This window comes from Hypanus sabinus, chromosome 20 (assembly GCF_030144855.1).
Source record: "Hypanus sabinus isolate sHypSab1 chromosome 20, sHypSab1.hap1, whole genome shotgun sequence".
Lineage (NCBI taxonomy): Eukaryota > Metazoa > Chordata > Chondrichthyes > Myliobatiformes > Dasyatidae > Hypanus > Hypanus sabinus.
Window position 1 is genome coordinate 4,608,746 of NC_082725.1, and position 22,084 is coordinate 4,630,829.

Here is a 22,084-nt window from a genome sequence, read left to right on the forward strand (position 1 = left end):
GTCCACTGGTCCTAGACTCTTCCACAAATGGAAACATCCTTTGACACCTTGGGATCTGAAATATGCCCAGTGGCCACCTCTTCTGAGCATATGTTGTCCCTTCCTGGAGTCAACATTCATTCCTTTACATATATTGAGGTTATTTAGTTTCTGTTCTTTAAGAGTTGTCTCAAATAAGTAGCTGCCTCGATTAATCAATGACCCAACTAACTGGAATCCACTGGATTTTCAATATAAACAGCATTACAAGTGTTTACAGAGCAGTGCAGTGACGGGGTAATGGCTAGAGAGGGATGTGGGACTATCTAGAATGGTTGATCTGATTAATTGCCTGGGAGAAAGAAATTTTTAAGATGGTATGAAGTTTTGTTTTAATAGTCCTTGAAGAAACTTTGGATCACAAAAATACCAATACTCAATACCCCTTTTGTACTAGGTTAACTTCCCCTCTAACCATCCAATCCATTTATTTAAAAATACAGTACAAAAGGTGTCCACCAATCAGGTCCCTGTGGCAATACCCATCAACAACAGGTATATCACTTTGGATACCATTGGGATGATGGTTGGGTGGGTGACCTAACAGAGGGAAGTCACAGTAAGTGGATCTCAGGCACTGAGTCTGCCTCTGACTCAGAAGTGAAAGTGGGAGAAGAGGCACACAGTGGTGACAGGAGATGCATTAGTTAGGGGAACAGACTGGAGATTCTGAGGGCTAAAGTGAGATTCCCAGATGGCATGTTGCTTCCCAGGTGCCAGGGTCCAGGATTTCTCAGATGAAGTCCTCAGCATTTTAAGTGGGAGGGTGCACAGCCAGAAGTCATGGTCCATGTAGGAACCAGTGAGATAGTAGGACGAGTGACAAGGTTCTGCATAGGAAATTAAGGGAGTTAGGTGCTAAGTTAATGGGTAGGACCTCCAGGTTGTGATCTCAGGATTTCTACCCATACCACGTGTTATAGTGAGGCCAAAAAGTGGAAGATTATAAAGTTTAATACATGGCTAAAGAGTTGGTGTAAGAGGGAGGGCATAAAGATTTTTGGATCATTGGGCTCTCTTCTAGGGAAGGAGGGACCTGTACAAACATGACGGATTGCACCTGAACTGGAAGGAGACTGATACCATAGTGGGGAGGTTGGTGGGGCCTTTTTTTTCCAGGGCTGAAATGGCTAATATGAGGGGGCATAGTTTTACGGTGCTTGGAAGTAGGTACAGAGGGGATCTCAGAATTATGTTTTTCAGACATAGAGTGGCGTGTGTGTGCAATGCACTGCCAGCAGCAGTGGTGGAAGTGGATACATAGGATCCTTTAAGAGCCTCTGAGATAGGTACATGTAGCTTAGAATAATAGAGGGCTATGAGCTAGGAAAATTCTAGGCAGTTTCTAGAGTAGGTTATATGGTCGGCACAACATTGTGGGCCAAAGGGCCTGTAATGTGCTGTAGATTTCTCTGTTCTATGTTTCAAGTCAATGGAGCACCTGGAGCAGATGGTGTACAACCCTCTTCAGAAGAAAGAGGTGGCTGAAGAGACGGGGGAGGCTTAATAATGATCTTTCAAGAATCACTAGATTCTGGAATGGTCCTGGAGGACTGGATAATTGCAAATGTCACTCCACTCTTCAAGAAGGGAGGGAGGCAGAAGAAAGGAAACTATAGGCCAGTTAGTCTGACCTCAGAGGTTGGGAAGATATTGGAGTTGACTATTAAGGATGAGGTCTCATGACACATGATAAAATAAGCTACAGTTAGCATGATTTCCTAAAGGGAAATCTTGCTTGACAAATCAGTTGGAATTTTTTGAAGAAATAACAAGCAGGATAGACAAAGGAGAATTGTGTGATGTTGTGTACTTGGACTTTTAGAAGACCTTTGGCAAGGTGTCACACATGAGGTTGCTTAACAAGCTATGAGCCCATGGTTTTACAGGAAAGATTCTAGCATGGATAAAGCAGTGGCTGATCGACAGGAGGCAGAGTGGGAATCAAGGGAGCCTTTTCTGGCTGGCTGCCAGTGACTAGCGGTGTTCCACAGGGGTTTGTATTGGGACTGATTCTGTTTATGTTATATGTCAATAATTTGGATGATGAAATAATGGCTTTGTTGCAAAGCTTGCAAACGATATGAAGATAGCCAGAGGGGCAGGTAGTTTTGAGGAAGTAGAGAGACTACAGAAGGATTTAGACAGATTGGGAGAATGGGCAAAGAAATAGCAGATGGAACACAGTGTTGGGAAGTATATGGTCATGCGCTTTTGAAGAAGAAATGAAAGGGTTGACTATTTCTAAATGGAGAGAAAATACAAAAAAATTGATGTGCAAAGGGACTTGGGAGTCCTTGTGTAGGATTCCCTGAAGGTTAATTTGCAGGTTGAGTCTGTGGTGAGGAAGGCAAATGCAATGTTAGTCTTCCTTTCAAGAGGACTAGAGTATAAAGGCAAGGATGTAATGCTGAAAATGTATAAAGCACTGGTGAGACCTCACTATTGTGAGCAGTTCTGGCCCCTTATCTTGGAAAGGATGCGCTGAAACTGGAGAGGGTTCAAAGGAGGTTCACAAAAATGATTCCAGGAATGAATGGCTTGTCATATGGAGGCCAAGTCTTTATGTATATTTATGTATATTTGATAGATTCTTGATTGATCAGAGCATGAAGGGATACAGGAGAAGGCAGGAGATTGGGCTGAGAGGAAATTTGGTCTAATTCTACTCTTATTTCTTATGGTTTTATGGTCTTATGTTCCTGTTCAGCTTCTATATTTATATCGGATAATTTTTTTAATGCTTTTTACTTCTTAGTGACCTTGTACATGGATGCTTCAGCCTCTTTTGTTATTTACCAGTTAAAAGCAATTCCAGTAATTATATTTTATCCAAAACTTATGACCTCTCAAGCACAAAACTGAAAACTGAAATCATTCTGCTGTAGCGGTGTGCTACAAGCAGCGCTAAAATTACGACACGGAGTCGGTAACTGCAGTCGAAGGAAAAACTTTATTCGAAAACTTCAGCCTCACTTTTAAGCCTCTGTCAACCGGCCCCCCATGGCGAAGAGGCTCCAAAGCTCTGTGCTCGCAAACCCCCGTAGGCTATCTAATTGTGAGTCGGTTCGGATACGCTAGGAAATGAGGCGCTACATAACCCCCCCCCAGAACCGGCGATACACCCCCCAATGTCCACAGCCTGGGCCAGAACCTGCTTGGGAGGTCGGCCTCTGCGCCGAGGCGCCGGAAACTCGGCCGGTTGCGCCAGGTCCACATGGGCCGGCTTGAGGCGGTCCACCGTGAAAACCTCCTCCTTCCCCCCAACGTCCAGCACGAACGTGGACCCGTTGTTCCGGAGCACCGTAAACGGCCCCTCGTATGGCCGCTGCAGCGGTGGCCGATGCCCGCCCCTTCGTACAAACACAAACTTACAGTTCCGTAGGTCTTTGGGTACGCAGGTCGGGTGCCGCCCATGCTGTGAAGTGGGTATGGGGGCCAGGTTACCGAGCTTCTCGCGAAGTCTGCCCAGGACTGCAGCGGGTTCTTCCTCTTGCCCCCGTTGGGGCTGGTAGGAACTCCCCGGGGACGACCAGGGGCGCGCCGTATACCAACTCGGCCGACGAGGCGTGCAGGTCGTCCTTGGGCGCTGTGCGGATGCCGAGAAGGACCCAGGGAAGCTCGTCCGCCCAGTTGGCTCCTCGCAGGCGGGCCATGAGGGCCGACTTCAGGTGACGGTGGAAACGCTCCACTAGCCCGTTCGACTGTGGGTGGTAGGCAGTGGTGTGGTGCAGCTGAGTCCCCAAAAGGCTGGCCATAGCTGACCACAGGCTGGAGGTGAACTGGGCGCCTCTGTCGGAGGTAATGTGGGCTGGTACACCAAAGCGGGATATCCAGGTGGCGAGCAGGGCTCGGGCGCAAGATTCGGAGGTGGTGTCGGTGAGCGGGACCGCCTCTGGCCATCTTGTGAACCGGTCCACGATAGTCAGGAGGTAACGCGCTCCGCGCGACACTGGCAGGGGGCCCACGATATCCACATGAATGTGGTCGAAACGCCGGTGGGCGGGATGGAACTGCTGCGGTGGGGCTTTGGTGTGCCGCTGAACCTTGGCCGTCTGGCAGTGCATGCACGTTCTGGCCCATTCACTGACCTGTTTGCGGAGACCGTGCCAAACGAACCTGCTGGAAACCAGCCGGACAGTTGTCCGGATGGAGGGATGCGCCAAGTTATGAATGGAGTCGAAAACACGTCGCCGCCAGGCTGCGGGGACGACCGGACGGGGCTGGTCGGTGGCGACGTCACAGAGTAGGGTCCTCTCACCTGGGCCCACGGGGAGGTCCTGGAGCTGCAAACCAGAGACTGCAGTCCTGTAACTCGGAATCTCCTCATCTACCTGCTGTGCCTCTGCCAGTGCCTCAAAGTCTACCCCTTGGGAAAGGGCATGAACGGTAGGGCGAGAGAGCGCATCCGCCACGACATTGTCCTTACCCGAGACGTGCCGGACATCCGTTGTGTATTCAGAGATGTAGGACAGGTGGCGTTGCTGGCGGGATGACCAGGGGTCGGATGCTTTCGTAAACGCAAAGGTAAGCGGTTTGTGGTCCGTGAACGCGGTGAAGGGCCGACCTTCTAGGAAGTACCTGAAATGCCGGATTGCCAGGTAGAGCGCCAACAGTTCCCGGTCAAAAGCACTGTACTTGAGCTCGGGTGGCCGCAGGTGTTTGCTGAAAAACGCCAGGGGTTGCCAGCGACCTGCGATGAGCTGCTCCAGCACCCCACCGACTGCCGTGTTTGATGCGTCCACTGTGAGGGCGGTAGGGGTGTCCATTCTGGGATGTACTAGCATTGCGGCGTCAGCCAAAGCTTCCTTCGTTTGAACGAAAGCGGCGGCGGACTCCTCGTCCCAGGTAATGTCCTTGCTCGGACCCGACATCAGGGCGAACAGGGGGCGCATGATCCGGGCAGCTGAAGGGAGGAAGCGGCGGTAGAAATTGACCATACCTACGAATTCCTGAAGGCCTTTGATCGTGGTGGGTCGGGGGAAGTGGCGGACCGCATCTACCTTAGCGGGCAGAGGGGCTGCCCCGTCTTTAGTAATCCTGTGGCCCAGGAAGTCAATGGTATCGAGTCCGAACTGGCATTTGGCAGGGTTGATTGTAAGAACGTACTCACTCAGTCGGGCGCAGAGTTGACGGAGGTGGGACAGATGCTCCTGACGACTGCCGCTGGCTATGAGGATGTCATCCAAATAGATGAACGCGAAGTCCAGGTCCCGTCCCACCGCGTCCATTAACCGCTGGAACGTCTGTGCGGCATTCTTCAGGCCGAACGGCATGCGGAGGAACTCGAAGAGGCCAAACGGGGTGATGAGAGCCGTTTTGGGGACGTCGTCAGGATGCATCGGGATTTGATGGTACCCTCGGACAAGGTCGACCTTGGAGAAGATCCGGGCGCCGTGCAGGTTTGCCGCAAAGTCCTGAATGTGCGGCACAGGTTAGCGGTCCGGTGTGGTAGCCTCGTTCAGCCTGCCGTAGTCGCCGCACGGTCTCCAGCCCCCTGTCGCTTTGGGCACCATGTGCAGGGGGGAAGCCCAGGGGCTGTCGGACCGCCGGATGATCCCCAATTCCTCCATTCTCTGGAACTCCTCCTTCGCCAGTCGGAGCTTGTCCGGGGGAAGCCGCCGAGCACGGGCATGGAGGGGTGGTCCCTGTGTCGGGATGTGGTGCTGTACGCCGTGCCTGGGCATGGCTGCTGTGAACTGCGGTGCCAGAACCGATGGGAACTCCGCCAGGACCCTGGTGAAGTCGTTGTCGGACAGCGTGATGGAGCCGAGGTGAGGGGCTGGCAACTGGGCCGCGCCCAGGGAGAACGTCTGAAAGGTCTCGGCGTGTACCAGTCTCTTCCTGGGCAGGTCAACCAGCAGGCTGTGAGCTCGCAAAAAATCCGCACCCAGAAGCGGTTGGGCTACGGTGGCCAGTGTGAAGTCCCACGTGAACTGGCTGGGGCCGAACAGTAGCTGCACCTGACGGGTGCCATAGGTCCTTACTGTGCTGCCATTCGCGGCCCTCAGGGGGGGACCCAGTGCCCTGCTGCGGGTGTCGTAACTCGTCGGAGGTAAAACGCTGATCTCAGCCCCAGTATCGACCAAAAACCGGCGTCCCGACCTTCTATCCCACACATACAGGAGGCTATCCCGATGGCCAGCCGCCGTAGCCATCAGCGGCGGCTGGCCCTGGCGTTTCCCGGGAACTTGCAGGGCGGGCGGCAACGGCGGGCTTCTGCGCCCCACCGCTGGTGGTAGAAGCACCAGTGGTCATTGGGCCGGGGGTTAGTGGGCTCTGCGGCCGGGCCTGGACTGGTTTGCTGCCGGGAGCGTGGCTGGGAGATCTGTGCGATGGACGCCCCGCTCACCTTTTTGGTGTTCCACAGCAAGTCCGCCCGGGCTGCCACCTTCGGGGGGTCACTGAAATCCGCGTCGGACAGCAGCAGGCGTATGTCCTCGGGCAGCTGCTCCAGGAATGCCTGCTCAAACATGAGGCTGGGTGTGTGTCCGTCGGCCAGAGACAACATCTCATTCATTAAAGCCGATGGAGGTCTGTCGCCCAAGCCATCCAGGTGCAGTAAACGGGCAGCCCGCTCGCGCCGTGAGAGTCCGAAAGTCCTGAGGAGCAGGGCTTTGAATTCCGTGTACTTGCCGTCTGCCGGGGGCGACTGTACGAACTCCGCGACCTGGGCAGCTGTGTCCTGGTCGAGGGAGCTCACCACGTAGTAGTAGCGGGTGTCTTCTGAGGTGATCCGGCGAACGTGGAATTGGGCTTCGGCTTGCTGGAACCAGAGGTCCGGGCGCTGTGTCCAGAAACCCGGCAGTTTCAACGAAACCGCATGAACAGAGGCGGCGTCGGTCATTTCTGGTCCAAAAATCGTTTGGACCGTCGGGGTCACCAATTGTAGCGGTGTGCTACAAGCAGCGCTAAAATTACGACACGGAGTCGGTAACTGCAGTCGAAGGAAAAACTTTATTCGAAAACTTCAGCCTCACTTTTAAGCCTCTGTCAACCGGCCCCCCATGGCGAAGAGGCTCCAAAGCTCTGTGCTCGCAAACCCCCGTAGGCTATCTAATTGTGAGTCGGTTCGGATACGCTAGGAAATGAGGCGCTACACTGCCATAATTTTGCCCACTTCCTTAATTAACAGCCTGGGAAAAAATACCCAAAGTGCCCACAAGAAATTGTCTCACAAGCTCAGATTGTCTCAGAAGTGCCATTAAGCAGTTCCTAAATGTAATAATGGCTAGTTGTTTGACGTACCGGCTCTGTTTGAATTCTGAAACACACATCACTCCAGCCTTCCTCCTCATTTCACGAAGTTCAAGTATCTCTACAAGAAACTTTCCTCAGCATCCACAGATTTTTGTGTTAGTTGACTTCCTGATATCTATTACTGCTTGTATGAACAATTACTTTGTGACTGAATGCCATTACTTTGTGACTGAATCACAAGAGGCTATAACAAAAAATTGTCAGTCTTTGTTACGTAGAGTTTCATTGTATTTCTCTATTGTCCTGTGAATGCATGCAAGAAAATGAATTTCAGGATAGTGTAAGGTGACATTTACGTATTTTGTTGATTACTTTGAACTTTGAAATCCAAAAACATATGTGTTCAATATGGAAGGAAATACATGACAGGTTAGTCAAGCTTAGAAAGCTTAAAACTCATAGCTTGGATCATTTGCACCCCAGTAAACCACTGCTGTAAATAAAAAATACTTTGGTAGGAAATAGAGGTCGGCAGTGTAAAGTGTGAACAGCTTTAAGTTCCAAGGTATCAACATCTCCAACCATCTGTCCTGGGCCCAACACATTGCTACAGTCACAAAGAAGGCATGCCAACCGTTCTACCTTGTTAGGAATTTGCAAAGATTTGATATCAAAGACTTACAAATCTCTACTGATGCTTTATAAAGCTCTGGTGAGGCCTCACTTGGAGCATTGTGAGCAATTTTGGGCCCTTATCTAAGAGAGGATGTGCTGGCATTGAAGAGGGTCCAGAGGAGGCTCACAAGAGTGGTCCTGGGAATGAAAGGTTTATCATACGAGGCGTGTTTGATGGGTCTTGGACTCGGGGCTGGAATTCAGGGGTGACCTCACTGAAACCTATCGAATTTTGAAAAGCCTTGGTAGAGTGGATGTGGAGAGGATGTTTCCTATATTGGGAGAGTCTAGGACCAGAGGAAACAGCTTCAGAATAGAGAGACATCCATTTAGAATGGAGATGAGGCTCAATGCATTCCAGGCACCTAATCTCCATGTAACATCTTCCCCTCACATGTCCTTTGAACTTACCCCCTCTCACCTTAAATGCATGCCCTCTGGTATTAGATATTTCAACCCTGGGAAACAGATACTGTCTGTCTACTCTGTCTATGCCTCTCATAATCTGATAAACCACTATCAGATCTCCCCTCAGCCTTGTCACTCCAGAGAAAACAACCCAAGTTTGTGCAAACTCTTGTTATAGCACATGCTCCCTCAGCAACTGGATGCTGACTTCCTCACCAGTCGAGCACAGTCAGAGTAAAACAGAAATAATATCTGTTTCTCACTGACAATCAACAATGGCACAACTCAGGGGTGTGTGCTTAACCAACCACTCTGCTCTCTCTACACCCACAATGTGTGGCTCAGCACAGCTCAAATGGCTTCTATAAATTTGCTGATGATGCAACTGTTGTTGGCAGAATTTCAGATGGTGATGAGGAGGCGTACAGGAGCGAGATAGGTCAGCTGGTCGACTGGTGTCACAACAACATCCATAAGACCGAGTAATTGATTGTGGACTTCAGGAAGGGGAAGTTGGGGGAACACACACCGGTCCTCAGTGAGGGACCAGCAGTGGGAAGGGTGAGCAGTTTCAAGTTTCTGGGAGTCAACTCCTCTGAAAATCTATCTTGGGCCCAACATATTGATGCAATTAAAAAGAAAGCATAACAGCAGCTACATTTCATTTGGAGTTTGAGGAGACTTAGCATTTCATCAAGACTCTCACAAATTTCTGCAGATGTTCCATGGAGGGGCCACTGCACAGGATTGAAAAAAGCTACAGGAAGTTGTAAACTCAGCCAGCTCCATCGTGAGCACCAGTCTCCCCAGCATCAGGAACACCTTCAAAACCCAATACCTCAAAAAAGCAGCATCCATCATTAAGGACCCCCATCACTCAGGAATTGTCCTCTTCACATTGCTACCAACAAGGAGGAGGTGCATGAACCTAAAGATGCCATCTTCCTCTCTGTCATCAGATTTCTGAATGGACAATCAACCCATGAATACTATCTCACTTACTTTTGCTCTCTTTTGCACTACTTAATTCAATATTTTATATCTCTTTCTTAATGTAATTTATAATTTTTATTATGTATTGCAATGTTCTACTGCTGCAAAAATATTAAACCTGTGCAAAAATAGTAAGCCAGTGATATTAAACCTGATTCTGATTCGGACGCCCTCTAATCCAGACATCCTGGTGAACCTCTTCTGCACCCTCATTCCTGACATTATTCCTAATCAGAACTGTATGCAATACTCCAGTTGTGGCCTAACTAGAGTTTTGTAAAACTGCAACATAACTTCCTGACCCAAAGGTAAGTATAGCATATGCCTTCTTAACCACCCTATCAACCTGTGCAGCTACTTTCAGGGAGCATTGAATGTGGATCACAAGATCTCTCTGCTTGTCAACCCTGTTAAGAGTCTTTCCTTACAGTCCTACACTGTTACAGTGTTACGCTGAATGCTCAAAACCCAATGGGTGTAGGAATGATAATAGTACCTTCACTCACACTGAAGGGATGGGATTCTAAAGAGATAGCAACGCTCTTGCAATCTCACTGAGTCTTTTAAAAAAATAAGTAAAAGATTTGTAAACAGTACATTGAGCTAGAATAAGGTAAATCAATAACGATAACCAATAAAGTGCTGTACAGGGCAACAGTAAAGTGCAAGATCATAATGAGTTTGATTGTGAAGTCAACAGTCCACCTTATTGTACAAGAGGAGTCTGATTACAGCAGGATAAATATTGTCCTTGAGCCTGGTGGTACCTTTAAGGTTTTTGTACCTTCTACCTGATGGGGAGGGGGGAGAAGAGAGTTGGTGAGTGGAACGAGCTAAGGGAGGGGTACTGGACAAATGGCAACAGTAGGGGAAGGGGCGGGACCGAGTGCAGAGAGGGTGTGGGAGATAAGCACATGAGACCAGGCTGGGGGGGTGGGTGGCGGGGTGGGGGACTAACTGAGAAACAAGGGGCTGGAGAGTGGAGGGAGATTGTTAGGAAGAAGAAGGTGTGTGAGAGGACCCAGGTGAATTATGAGGAGAGAGAAAGGGCAGAGGGCTTGAGGGTTACATGGAGTTGGAGAATTCAATGTTCCCACTGTTGGATTGTCAACTACCAGGGCAGAACCCATCTGGAAGAACGTTGTTTTGTTTTGTTAAATACTTATATAGTCTGATAACAATAAACTTGAACTTAAATTTGAGAACATGAGGAGCAGTTCCTCTAGTTTGCATTTGGCATTGAAGGAGGGAGATAGAGGGCAGAGAGTTGATGGGGAGGGGAGTTGAAATGGCATGAAACCAGGAGCTACAGATGGACATTGAAGATTAAAAGGTCACCCTGTCTGTGCTTGGTCTCTCCAATGTTGAGGGGGCCTTACTGAGGGCACCTAATGCAATAGACCAGTTTTCGAGGAGGTACATGTGAATCTCTGCTTTTAGTGCTGACATAGAATTGATGGGAGGAATGGCCTTCTCCTTTATTGTTAGAAAACACATATGGTGACAAATTTTCCCAGTGGATCACATACGCAGTTACACTTTATTCTGCAACCTGTTATTGTTTAACTTGTTTCACCTCAATGCAGTGTAATGATTTGAACTGTATGGGTACTATGCAAAACAAGCTTTTCACTCTACCCCAGTACAATACTAAACCAATTTAGCATATCATTGTGGACATGAACTTAGTGTTACATCTGGCTGGATTGTCCATCTTCAAGAGGCTGTGCCTCAGAAAGGCAGCATCCATCACTGAGGACCCTCACCATCCAGGACATGCATTCTTCTCATTACTACCAATGGGGAGGCGGTGCATGAGCCTGAAGACACACATTCAATGCTTTATGTAAAACAGAAACACTGGAGGTTCTGCAAGTGCTGGAAATCTAGACCTAGATTTAGAATATGAAACTTAGAACAGTACAATGAAGTGTTGGCCCTTTGGCCCACGAAGTTGTGCTGACCTAATAATCTAAGATCAATCTAATCCTTGCCTCCCCCATGGTCCTCCATTTTACTTTTATCCATGAGCCTTTCTAAGTGTCTCTGAAATGTCCTGTCATACATACTGGAAGAACTCGGCAAGTCAGACACTCTTGGTCTTCACCTGAAGCATTGGTTGTTAGTTTCCCTCTATAGATGCTGACTGACGTGCTGAGTTCCTCCACTATTTTGTGTGTGTTGTTCAGTTTTTTAGAAAAGCTTGTTCTTCATGTCCATCAGGTTTCAGAACAGTCCATACCTCGTCATTTCTCTTCTGCACTATTCTTTCAAAGTTCAACAATCAAAGTAAGTTTATTATCAAAGTTACCATATACCACCCTGAGATTCATTTTCTTGTAGGTATTTAGAAAAACAAGTTTATACGTCCTTCCCATAAGCATGTGGGTTTCCTCTGGGTTCTCCAGTTTCTTCCCACAGTCCAAAGACGTTCTGTTTATGAGGTTAATTGATCATTAAATTGTCCTGTGTTCAGACTAGGGTTAAATAGGTGGGTTACTAGGCAGTGTGAGTTGTTGGACAGAAAGGGCCGGTTTCTCTAAATCAATAATAAGTATAGACAAGGATCCAATGTACAAAAGAGGACAAATTGTGCCAATAATAAATTTTAATAAATAAACAAATAAGACTGAGAACACGAGTTGTAGTCCTTGAAAATGAGCCAATAGGTCAGTTCAACATTGAGGTTATTATTTTGTAACTTACTGTGATTTTTACGTATTGGACTGTCCTGCTGCCACAAAACAACATATTTCACAACGTGCCATTGATATTAAACCGAATTCTGAAATATAATCACAGTCTCACAGTAGGAGGCTGATTTGTCAGGACTGATCTGAGTAGCGGGAATGGTGTGAATGAAGGGGAGCGTGCAGAGAGGGTGGGAGGGGCCAAAGCCAGGGTCCTTGAGGGAGCCTTCTACTGGAAAGTAAGGGAAGATGTGGGGATAACAGATATTGGCATTTCCTCAATGACAGTCAGAGCACAACCTGCCTCAGATTTCTCTCTACAACTCGAGGTTTTACAGATGCTGAAAATCCAGGAAAAAAAATCACAAAATGCTGGAGAAACTCCCTCAAAAGAGGAAAGAATGGTGTGAAAAACAAAATAAAAATCTAGTGTAGCAGTTATGTGAGCAAAAACACTTTGTTCATGAGAGAGGTCAGGGGAGAATGGCCAGACTGGTTCAAGCTGACAGGATGGTGACAGTAGGTCAAATAACTACATGTCACAACAGTGGTGTTCAGAAGAGCATCTCTGAACGCACATCTCGTTGAACCTTGAAGTGCATGGGCAACAGCAGAAGACCATGAGCCCACATGCAATGGCCATATTATTGCGTACAGGAAGTTAGTGTGACACTACTACAGCAGTGTTTGGAGTTCAATTCCAGTGCTACCTGTAAGGTGCCTGGCTGTTTTCTCCATGACTATGTGGACTTCCTCCGGATGCTCTGGTTTCCTCCCACAGTCCAAAGACCTACTGGTTAGTCAGTTACTTGATAATTGTGAATTGTGCTGTGACTAAGGTAGGGTTAAATAGGTGGGTCACTGGGTGGTGCAGCTCGTTGGGCTGGAACGGCCTGTTCTACACTGTATCTCTAAATGAAAAGTCATACTGGGCCCTGAACCTCTTGGGCTGTTTTGTTTTGTTCAATGCTGCTGCTTTGTTAATGCTGCCTTCAAGTAAAAGGGAACTCTCATAGACCTGGCCACACACTACCAGCAATAAAAATACAGATTACGAGGGTATTATCACCTTTCTACTTGTGGGAACTGTCTGTGTGCAGATTAACTGTCACATTGCCAGGGCTATCTTTCAGATCTCAGAATCTCAGGGTAATATGCGGTGACATTTTCAAGTTTCAAGGATGTTTAATGTCATTTCCAGTACAAAGGTGTAAAGGAGAACAAAATAATTGTTACTCCAGATCTGACGCAGCACAAAAACACACGATAAATATAAATACATAAAATGGCTTATATACAATTTGATTGTATGTCCAGATAGGAAATGTCTGACAGGAAATGATAAAGTAATGGTGATTGAGGGTGTCGAGCGGTGGGTTAATGGGTGGAGTTGTTGTAAGTAACTGTTTTTGAGTTAGTGGTCCTGGTGTGAATGCTACATAGACTCCTCCCTGATGGGAATTGGACGTTTTTGTCCATGAGCAGGGTGGGTGGGATCCTTTATAATGTTCCTAGCCCTTTACTGGCACCTTTCTGTATATAGCTATTTTATTAGTAAATATTCCTTGATCTTTCAGAAGTTCTTCATGGTTCTCCAGCAGTTTGGAAAACCAGGGTGACACATCAAAATGTAGGTTCTTTCCAAACTGACCACACAATAAATCAGGGTCTTTTTACAACACAGAACATCAACACGAGAGGCTCTGCAGATGCTGGAAATGCAGAGTAACACTCACAAGATGTTAGATGTCTCTAACAGAACAATTCTGATATATTGTTTATTTGCAATTCACAAGTCATTGTGTTTTACTCATGAGAAAGCAAGCAAAATGTTTCCCTTGTGAAATATGAACTGCAAGATTGTAACCTGCTCAAAAATAAGACCATAATAAGACATAGGAGCAGAATTAGGCAATTTGGCCCATCAAGTCTGCTCTGCCATTCAATCATGGCTGATCCTTTTTCCTCTCCTCAGCCCTACTCCCCAGCCTTTGATGCCATGTCCAATCAAGAATCTATCAATCTCTGCCTTAAATACACCCAATGACCTGGCCTCCACAGCTGCCTGTAGTGACAAATTCACCACCCACTGGCTAAAGAAATTTCTCCACATCTGTTTTAAATGGACATCTACTCTGTCTAGGTCTTTCAACATTCAAAAAGTTTCAATGAGATCCACCTCATTCTTCTAAACTCCAGCGAGTACAGACCCGGAGCCATCAAACATTCCTTGTGTGATAACCCTTTCATTCCTGGAATCATCCTTGTGAAAGTCCTCTGGACCCTCTCCAATGCCAGCGCACCTTTTCTGAGGTGAGGGGCCCAAAACTGTTCACAATTCTCAAGGTGAGGCTCACCAGTGCCTTATAAAGCCTCAGCATCACATCACTGCTCGTGTATTCTAGACCTCTTGAAATGAATGCTAACATTTCATTTGCCTTCCTCACCACCACCTCAACCTGCAAGTTAACATTCAGGGTGTTCTGCACAAGGACTCCCAAGCCCCTTTGCATCTTTGATTTCTAGATTTTCTCCCCATTTTGTAAATAGTCCACATATTTATTTCAACTACTAAAGAGCATGATCATGCATTTTTCAACATTGAATTTCATTTGTCATTTTCTTGCCCACTCTCTTAATCCAAGTTCTTCTGCTTCCTACCTGTTTCCCCCAACACTATCTGCCTCAAAATAACATCAATGGAAGGGAATAGGAGGGGAGGAAGTGAGGGGAGGAAGGGAAGGAGGTAGAGGAGGGGAGGAGAGGGAGGGGAAGGGGAGAGGGAGCAGAAGGAGGGGAGGGAAGGGAGGGAGGAGAGGAAGGGAAGGAGGTAGAGGAGGGGAAGGGGAGAGGGAGCAGAAGGAGGGGAGGAGAGGAAGGGAGGGGAGGAAGGGAGAGGGGGTCGGAGGGGAGGAGACGGAGGTGGGGATCGGGGCGAAGTAGGGAAGATGGAGGGTGGGTGGGGAAGAGGATGGGGACGAGGGAAGGAGGGGGAGATAGAGGGAGGGTATGAGAGCAGGGGTGGAGAGGAGAGTAACTCCTCAACGTGGTGACGGGGTATTACCCTGTGAGTGTTAGTCCACGAGTTACGCCTCTGAGTGTTACACTACACAGACACACTGTGACTCACTCGGAGTGACACTGTATCCTCGCCCTCTCTATGTACAGTTTCCTCTCCGGGTACTGATCTGTTGCTTACTTTTATTTCTCTCTCCCCCCCCCCCCCCTCTCTCTGTCGTGATTCCTGTTGTTAAAGTCCTTTGTTGTATTTCCCGGGTGTTGAGTTGGTGAGACACACTCACTCACACTGTCGTGTCTCAGCACAAGGGAAAGCGTTTGTGCCGGCGGCCGCGATGTCGGATGACGACTCGAGGGCGAGCTCCAGCCCCTCCTCGTCCTCTCCCAGCTGCTCGCCGCCCGCAGCCGACGGGGAGACGGACGGCAACCACAACAACGGCGGCGGCGGCGGCGGCGGCGGAGGCAGCGGCGGCGGAAACAAGAGGAAACGAGAAAGCAAGACTAACACCATGAGCAAGAATCCCAAACTGCTCACCACCAGCGCCAAGAGGTGAGTGCGAGCGACTCGGGACTTGCCCCTCGCACGCCTCTCGTTTTCCCTTTTTACCTCACCCTCGCTTCACTCTAATACCCGAGGGTTGATTTGCATAGGAGCTAAAAATTGCTTTGTGCGGAAAGGCAGCGCCGCGATTTGAACCCCCGGCCCCCTCCTCGGCTGTCAGCCGCCCGGTCGGGCTGCCGCGGCGCCCAGCGCTCGCCCCTCCCGGGAGCCGAGACACCGAGTTGGGGGGAAATGTTCCACGGTGCTTGGCTTCTTGGAGCCTACCACAAGCGGCCATGTTTGCTTTCTCCTCGAGCAGAGGTCAGGGTCTTCTCGCTTTATTTCCCTTTTTCTGTACTTTTAATTCCGTCAACTTTAGCAAGGGGGATCTCTGGAGAGCGGCTGGCGCTGGTCTAGAACGGGTGCCGCGGCGGGAGTGTGTGTGTGTGTGTGTGTTTATTGAAGAAAATCAACGTTTTCTGATTGACAGGATCCAGAAGGAGCTGGCCGATATCACGTTGGATCCGCCGCCGAACTGCAGGTTGGTGGGTTTAACAACACGTTGCTCGGGGTTAAATGATCAGCGTGACGGTCAGGGGGCGAGTGGCAGTTGTTTTGCCCATCGAGAGCGGGTTAATCATTCACCTACCGGTGCTGACGGGCGGCGTTGCAACAGAAGTCGGGATGGAGGCCCGATTTTTGCGTTTTTAGATCCAAGCACGCATCAGATACCGGCTGAGATGTTTACAGCAAGTTTCGGTTTGGTAGTTTGAAACTTTCCTCAGTGTTGGTGGGCGGGGGAAGGGGATGAGGATTGGGTCCCATCGACAGTGAACGCACTTGGTGGCCTGGGCACGAGGCTCTGGAGGAACTCGGCATCTCGTCCATTTCGCTTATCCCCTTTTGGGGGTCCACTGTTTTGGTTGTGAGGGGCTTAAAGAATCTGCAGCTGAGTGTGCGTGTGCACCGAATTGCAGAGGTTCTGTGGTCACACGGGAAACTGGAGGTGTGAAGAAGTGGCTTAGTGCTGAGAGGGTTATCAGTGCTGTCAACAGAGTGTCAGGGTCCGCAGTGGGTCATTTATAAACTCAGTGGGGAATTATTCTGAATCTGATTTGGTACCTCAGCAGCTGAAAAAAGCACTTACTTATTTTATGTAGTTTGATGTTATTTGGCTAATAAGTATGTAGGATTATTTGATGTATGACTATTTCACACAGTTTGTTAATAATTATGTGTGACTATTTGACCATATGTAGCTGGGATGTTGTCAGATTGCTGATTCATAATCCGTGTGGTTCCTTGCTATCTTTTTACTGTGGGGGGGAATCGCATCACTGTGAAGAAATATATTTAAAGGTCCAGTTTTGACTTGGTCATTTGCCATCTGTGAAATTCTTTCATGATTTTGAGTTCTAGTCACTTATCAGTTCTGTTCAGAAACGGGTCTTAGATTCTTTTCAATTTCTATCTACTTTGGCCACTGGAATCATATTAAATCCTATAAAGGGACTCCCTTTTGGGTTGAAGATTCGTTTTCTTTTTAGTTTTAGATCTGATCAAATTTCAGAAAATCTGGCGTGTGGCGCACCTCATGCACCCGGTCTTGGAAATTCTTTAGTAACCTGGATATGTTTCCTTGTTTGAGTTATGGTACAATAACGGAATGTCAGTGAGTTCAGACTGTTAATTTACACTGAAACCATAAACTGAGAATAAATGGCTGGCAGTGGCTTCTTGAAATTGAATTGCAGGTTCGCTGAAACAAATGTTTAGTGTAATTTGCATAATATACTTGAAATGATAAATATTACACTGACTACTCAGTGCAGCAAGACTATGGCCACTTTATAAACAGTCCTGCTGAATGGTTTCAGCCCAAAACATTGACTCTTTCCATAAATGCTACCTGCCCTGATGAGCTTCTCCAGCATCTGCAGAATCTCTTGAGACTATGATCACACTGCACTAAATCACACTTCTTCTTGTCCTATTGTTTTTTTTCTTGTAAAAAAAACTGTTTTGCATTTTTTCCTGTGAATGCTGCTTATATTGTGGACTTGCCGGTAGTGTACCGGCTAGCATGTCACTTTACAGAGCCAGTGGACACCAACCAGAGTCCAATTCCTGCAGCTGTCTGTCAGGAGAATGTGCCTTCTCTCTGTGACCATGTGAGATTCTCCTGTCTGCCCCCACTTTCCTCCCACGTTCCAGAAATGTTTAGTTAAACACAGGTCAAGGCAATCCGGAGTAACGCGCAGAATGCTGGAGGAACTCAGCAGTTTGGATAGCATCTATAAAAACAGTCGACATCTCAGGCCAAGACCCTTCATCGCTACTCATGGAGGGTCTCAGCCCAAGATATCAGAGAGGCTGGGTTCCTCCGGCATTTTGTGTGTTACTATGGTTAGGGTTAGTAAGTTGTGGGCATACCACGTTTGACACCAGAAGCATGGCTACACTTACACAATCCTCATTGATTTGATGCAAGTGACACCTTTCACTCTATGCTTCAATGTGTTGATGAACATGTGACATAAAAGCTAATCTTTAAAATCTTTATCTGATGCTCTGTGCCCGTAATGCTGCTGCAAGGAAGTTTTGCATTTCACCTGTGCACACAGGGAGAGGTGCAGATGACAATAAACTCCACTTGACTTTTGGGTTTCTCAGTGAATGTGCTCTATCATAAATTTTTTTACAGGCAGTTTTTGACTGAAATCATAATCTTTAGCACATTCGTTGTTTTTCAGTCTCTGTGTAGATTTTCACTGATTCCACTGTATTTCTCTGTTCAACTGTGAATATCTGCAAGAAAATCAATCTCATTTTCTCATAAATAATTGCATAAATGATGTATACTAATAAATAACCAATGTGCAGGGGAGAAAAACAAACTTCAAGTACAAAAAATATGACACAATTATTTATCTTACTGATAACATGAGTTGTAAAGTTCTTAAAAGTGAGCCGGTAGCCAGTTTGGCATTCAGGTGAGTGAAGTTATCCATGGTGGTTCAGAAGCCTGATGGTTGGAGGGTAATCACTGTTCCTGAACTTGCTGGAGCTACTTTCTTGTGGCAGTGCTCCATGTCATTGTGCTGTAGGGTGGGGAGGTCTTTACCCATGATGAATTAGGCTATAACCAATACCTTTTGTAGCATTTTCCATTCAAGGCTGTTGGTGTTTCATCATAATAATAAATAAACAGCAATAAATATCAAGAACATGAGATGAAGAATCCTTGAAAGTGAGGGTATAGGTTATGGGAGCACATCAATGATTGGGTGAGTGAAGTTATCCCCTTTGGTTCGAGAGCCTGATGGTTGAGGGGTGATAACTGTTCCTGAACCTGGTGGTGTGGGACTTGAGGCTGCTGTATTTCCTACCTGTTGGCAGCAGCATGGTCTGGATGGTGGGGTCCTTGATGTTATTGCTTTCCTGTGACAGCGTTCTGTGTAGATTTGCTCAGTGGGAGGGAGGGCTTTACCCACGATGGACTGAGTCCTTGATGATGGATGCTGCTTTCTTGTGGCGCCACGCTTTCTGACATTCTTGTGGTGATAACTTTCCTCAGTGTGGAAGTCTAAATACAGGCACACAGGCTTGTTCGATGCATCTTCCTCAGGCACAACTGTGAACACTGCAGTTGTATTTCTGAATGTCACAAACTAGTCAGGCCAACAGGTGGCATGGAACAGAAAGTCATTTTAACAAGGCCACTTCAGGGTTGTAGAGGCTATCGAGAGGACTAAAGCAAGGGTGTAATGCCGAGACTTTATAAGGCACTGGTCGTTCTGCACTGCGAATATTGAGAACAGTTTTGCACCTCTCATCTAAGAAAAGATGTGCTGGCATTGGAGAGGGTTCTGAGGGGGTTCATGAGAATGATTCTGGGAATGAAAGCGTTAATATATGACGGGCATTTGATGGCTCTGGGCCTGTACTTGCCAGCCTTTAGAAGAATCTAAAGTTTAGAAGATCTCATTGAAAACTATCAAATATTAATAAAGCTAGAAAGGGTAGATGTGGAAAGGGTGTTTCTTATAGTGGGGGAGTCTAGGACCAGAGGGCACAGTCTCAGAATAGAGGGACATCAATTTCGAACAGAGATGAGGAATTTCTTTAGCCAGAGGGTAGTGAAACTGTGCAGGCCCAAGTCATCGGGTATATTTGAAGCAGAGGTTGAAAGGTTTTTGATCAATCAGAGCTTCAAAGGTTACAGTGAGAAAGCAGGAGAGAGGGGTTGGAGAGGGATAATAAATCAGCCATGATGGAATAGTGGAGCAGACTCAATGGGCTGAATGGCCCAATTCTACTCCTGTGTCTTATGGTCTCATCTGAATGGCTTTAGTTCAGCAGAGGTCCTTAAGAGAGCATAGCACATCAACTACTGAAACCCTTGTATTCTTGAATTTTGTTCAACATATCGAGTATAACAGCAAGGCTGTGGTCTCTTGAAAGGAACTGTTTCAGTACTAGTGTTGAAGTGAAACTTAGCAAGTGTGATGTAGGATTTATAGGGGCCTATCATGCACAAATTTCTGGGTATTAATACAGAGTGCAGTACATACTGAACGGGATGCTTTGTTTGCCTACTGCTTTTGATATTTGATCTTCATGGGCAATTTCGTAAGAGGACACGAAGGAAGATTTAAAATTTGGTTATGTGGTTTATTTGATTTGAAAATGTCTGAGGAATACACAAACAATATATGCATTACTTCATTATATTCACCTTTCCTGTCTTGGGGATCTGTATTTCAATTTAAAAAATGTTATTGTTAGTCCTATATTCTTTAATCAGAAGGGTTAAAATCTGTGTTGTTACAGTATTGCCATCGTACAATTTGAAGTTAGGGTAGAAAGTGTCTAGATTTTTATAGCCAATTTTTGACAAGCACCCTTCTGAATCTGAATCAAGTTTATTCCGTCTAGCATATGTGGTGAGATGTGTTGTTTTATGACAGCAACACAAGTTGTTCTAAATTACAACAAGAAGTTATATAAAAATAATAAATGCAAATAGCGTAAGAGTGAGGTCGTATTTAGCAATCTGATGGTAGAAGGGAAGAAGCTGCTCTTCATTATTGAGTACATATCTTCAGGCTCCTGTGCCTCCACCCCGACTGTAGTAATGAAAGGAGGGTATGTCTTAGATAGTGCTGTCTGTCCTTGGCCATCTTCTCTATTGTGCCCAGCTGTGGTTCAGGGTCCTCATTTCTGCCTCTGTGGAATAGCGCCAAGTTACCTTTGGTTTCCTATGTTTCCTCTGCCCTTCAGGGGTCCAGTGATGTTGGAGCTGGCTTCTCTTCTCATTACATGGCCAGTCCATCTTCAATGTTTCCTCATGACGATTGTGGCCATGACCTCTTGGTGACACTGAAGGAGTAGAGCGTGGTTGGAGATCTTTCTTGTCCAGAAGATACGGAGGATTTTCCAGAGGCTCGTAGTATGGAATGATGACATTTTGGCAAGGAAATGCCCTGTCACGCACCAGCATTCTGACTCATACGAGAGCTTGAGCCTTCTACGGTGATTAAAGGGTTTAGTATGTCCTGTGGTGGAGTCCAGGTTCTTGTGAAAATGGGGGGTGGGGACATAGCCTTCTAGTCAGACCTGGGTTATTCGGAAATGATATTTTTGTGATGTGTTTATTTTTTTCATAAAGATTAGTTTTATTTGTTGCCTGTACATCAAAATGTAGATTAATATGCATAGTTTTCATCAAATCAAATCAACGAGGATCATGCTAAGGGCAGCCCGCAAGTGCAGCCACATTTCCAGCACTAACTTAACCCTGACTACAGCTCACTGTCCCTGACCAGTACATCCTTGGATTGTGGGAGGAAACCAGAGCACTCAAAGGAAACCCATGTGGTCACACGGACACATGGACACAAACAGATCTGATATGATTGAATGTAAAAGCCAAGTCATTGGGTATACTTAAAGCGGAGATGATGGGTTCTTGTTTAGTCAGGGTGTCAAAAGTCACAGAGGGAAGGCAGGAGGATGGGGTTGAGAGTGATCATAAATCACTCAGTGAAATCGCAGAACAGACTTGATGAGCAAAATGGCCAAATTCTGCTTCTGTGAATGAGTTTGGGTGCTGAATTGCCATCTCTTCTCCTCAGATTTAGTCTATTTTCCACAAAACCAAGTATGACAGTTCACAAACAACAACCCTCCGCAGCAGGATGCCGGTAACTGCCGGGATGGTAAATATTCTTTGTGCATTACACTGGCCACATTGTGCACAAGTGTGGATATAACCAATTCATTCAGAGTGTGGGATGCTGAAAACTTGGTATTATTCTTTGTGGCTCCAGTGGTGATTCAGTGATGAAGTATGTCATTGGGTTTACTAAATCAGTTCAGAGTAGTTAAATTCAAACTGATATTGACATCAGACCATTTGAACTGTCAGATTCAGAATTGGGTTTATCACTGACATATGTCATAAAATTGTTGTTTTCTGGCAGCCATACATTGCAAGACATAAAAATTACTGTAAGTT

At 46.8% G+C, this 22,084-nt stretch overlaps 1 protein-coding gene and 1 long non-coding RNA gene across 3 annotated transcripts in view; one reads left to right on the forward strand and one right to left on the reverse strand.

Annotated features, from left to right (window-relative positions):
* LOC132378239 (uncharacterized) overlaps positions 1–16,324 on the reverse strand; it is a 32,997-nt gene extending 16,673 nt beyond the window's left edge. Inside the window, exon 1 of the long non-coding RNA XR_009506934.1 lies at positions 16,214–16,324. This is a non-coding gene — a long non-coding RNA (uncharacterized LOC132378239). The remainder of the gene's footprint in view (positions 1–16,213) is intronic.
* LOC132378238 (ubiquitin-conjugating enzyme E2 E1-like) overlaps positions 15,204–22,084 on the forward strand; it is a 73,654-nt gene continuing 66,773 nt past the window's right edge. The window contains exons 1-2 of one of the 2 annotated variants that reach the window (XM_059944970.1): positions 15,204–15,573; positions 16,055–16,105. In XM_059944970.1, coding sequence (XP_059800953.1) covers positions 15,359–15,573; positions 16,055–16,105 — 266 coding nt within the window. In that variant the 5' untranslated portion in view covers positions 15,204–15,358. Of the gene's footprint in view, positions 15,574–16,054; positions 16,106–22,084 lie in introns of those variants that run through there. The other variant, XM_059944971.1, reaches the window with a different exon arrangement.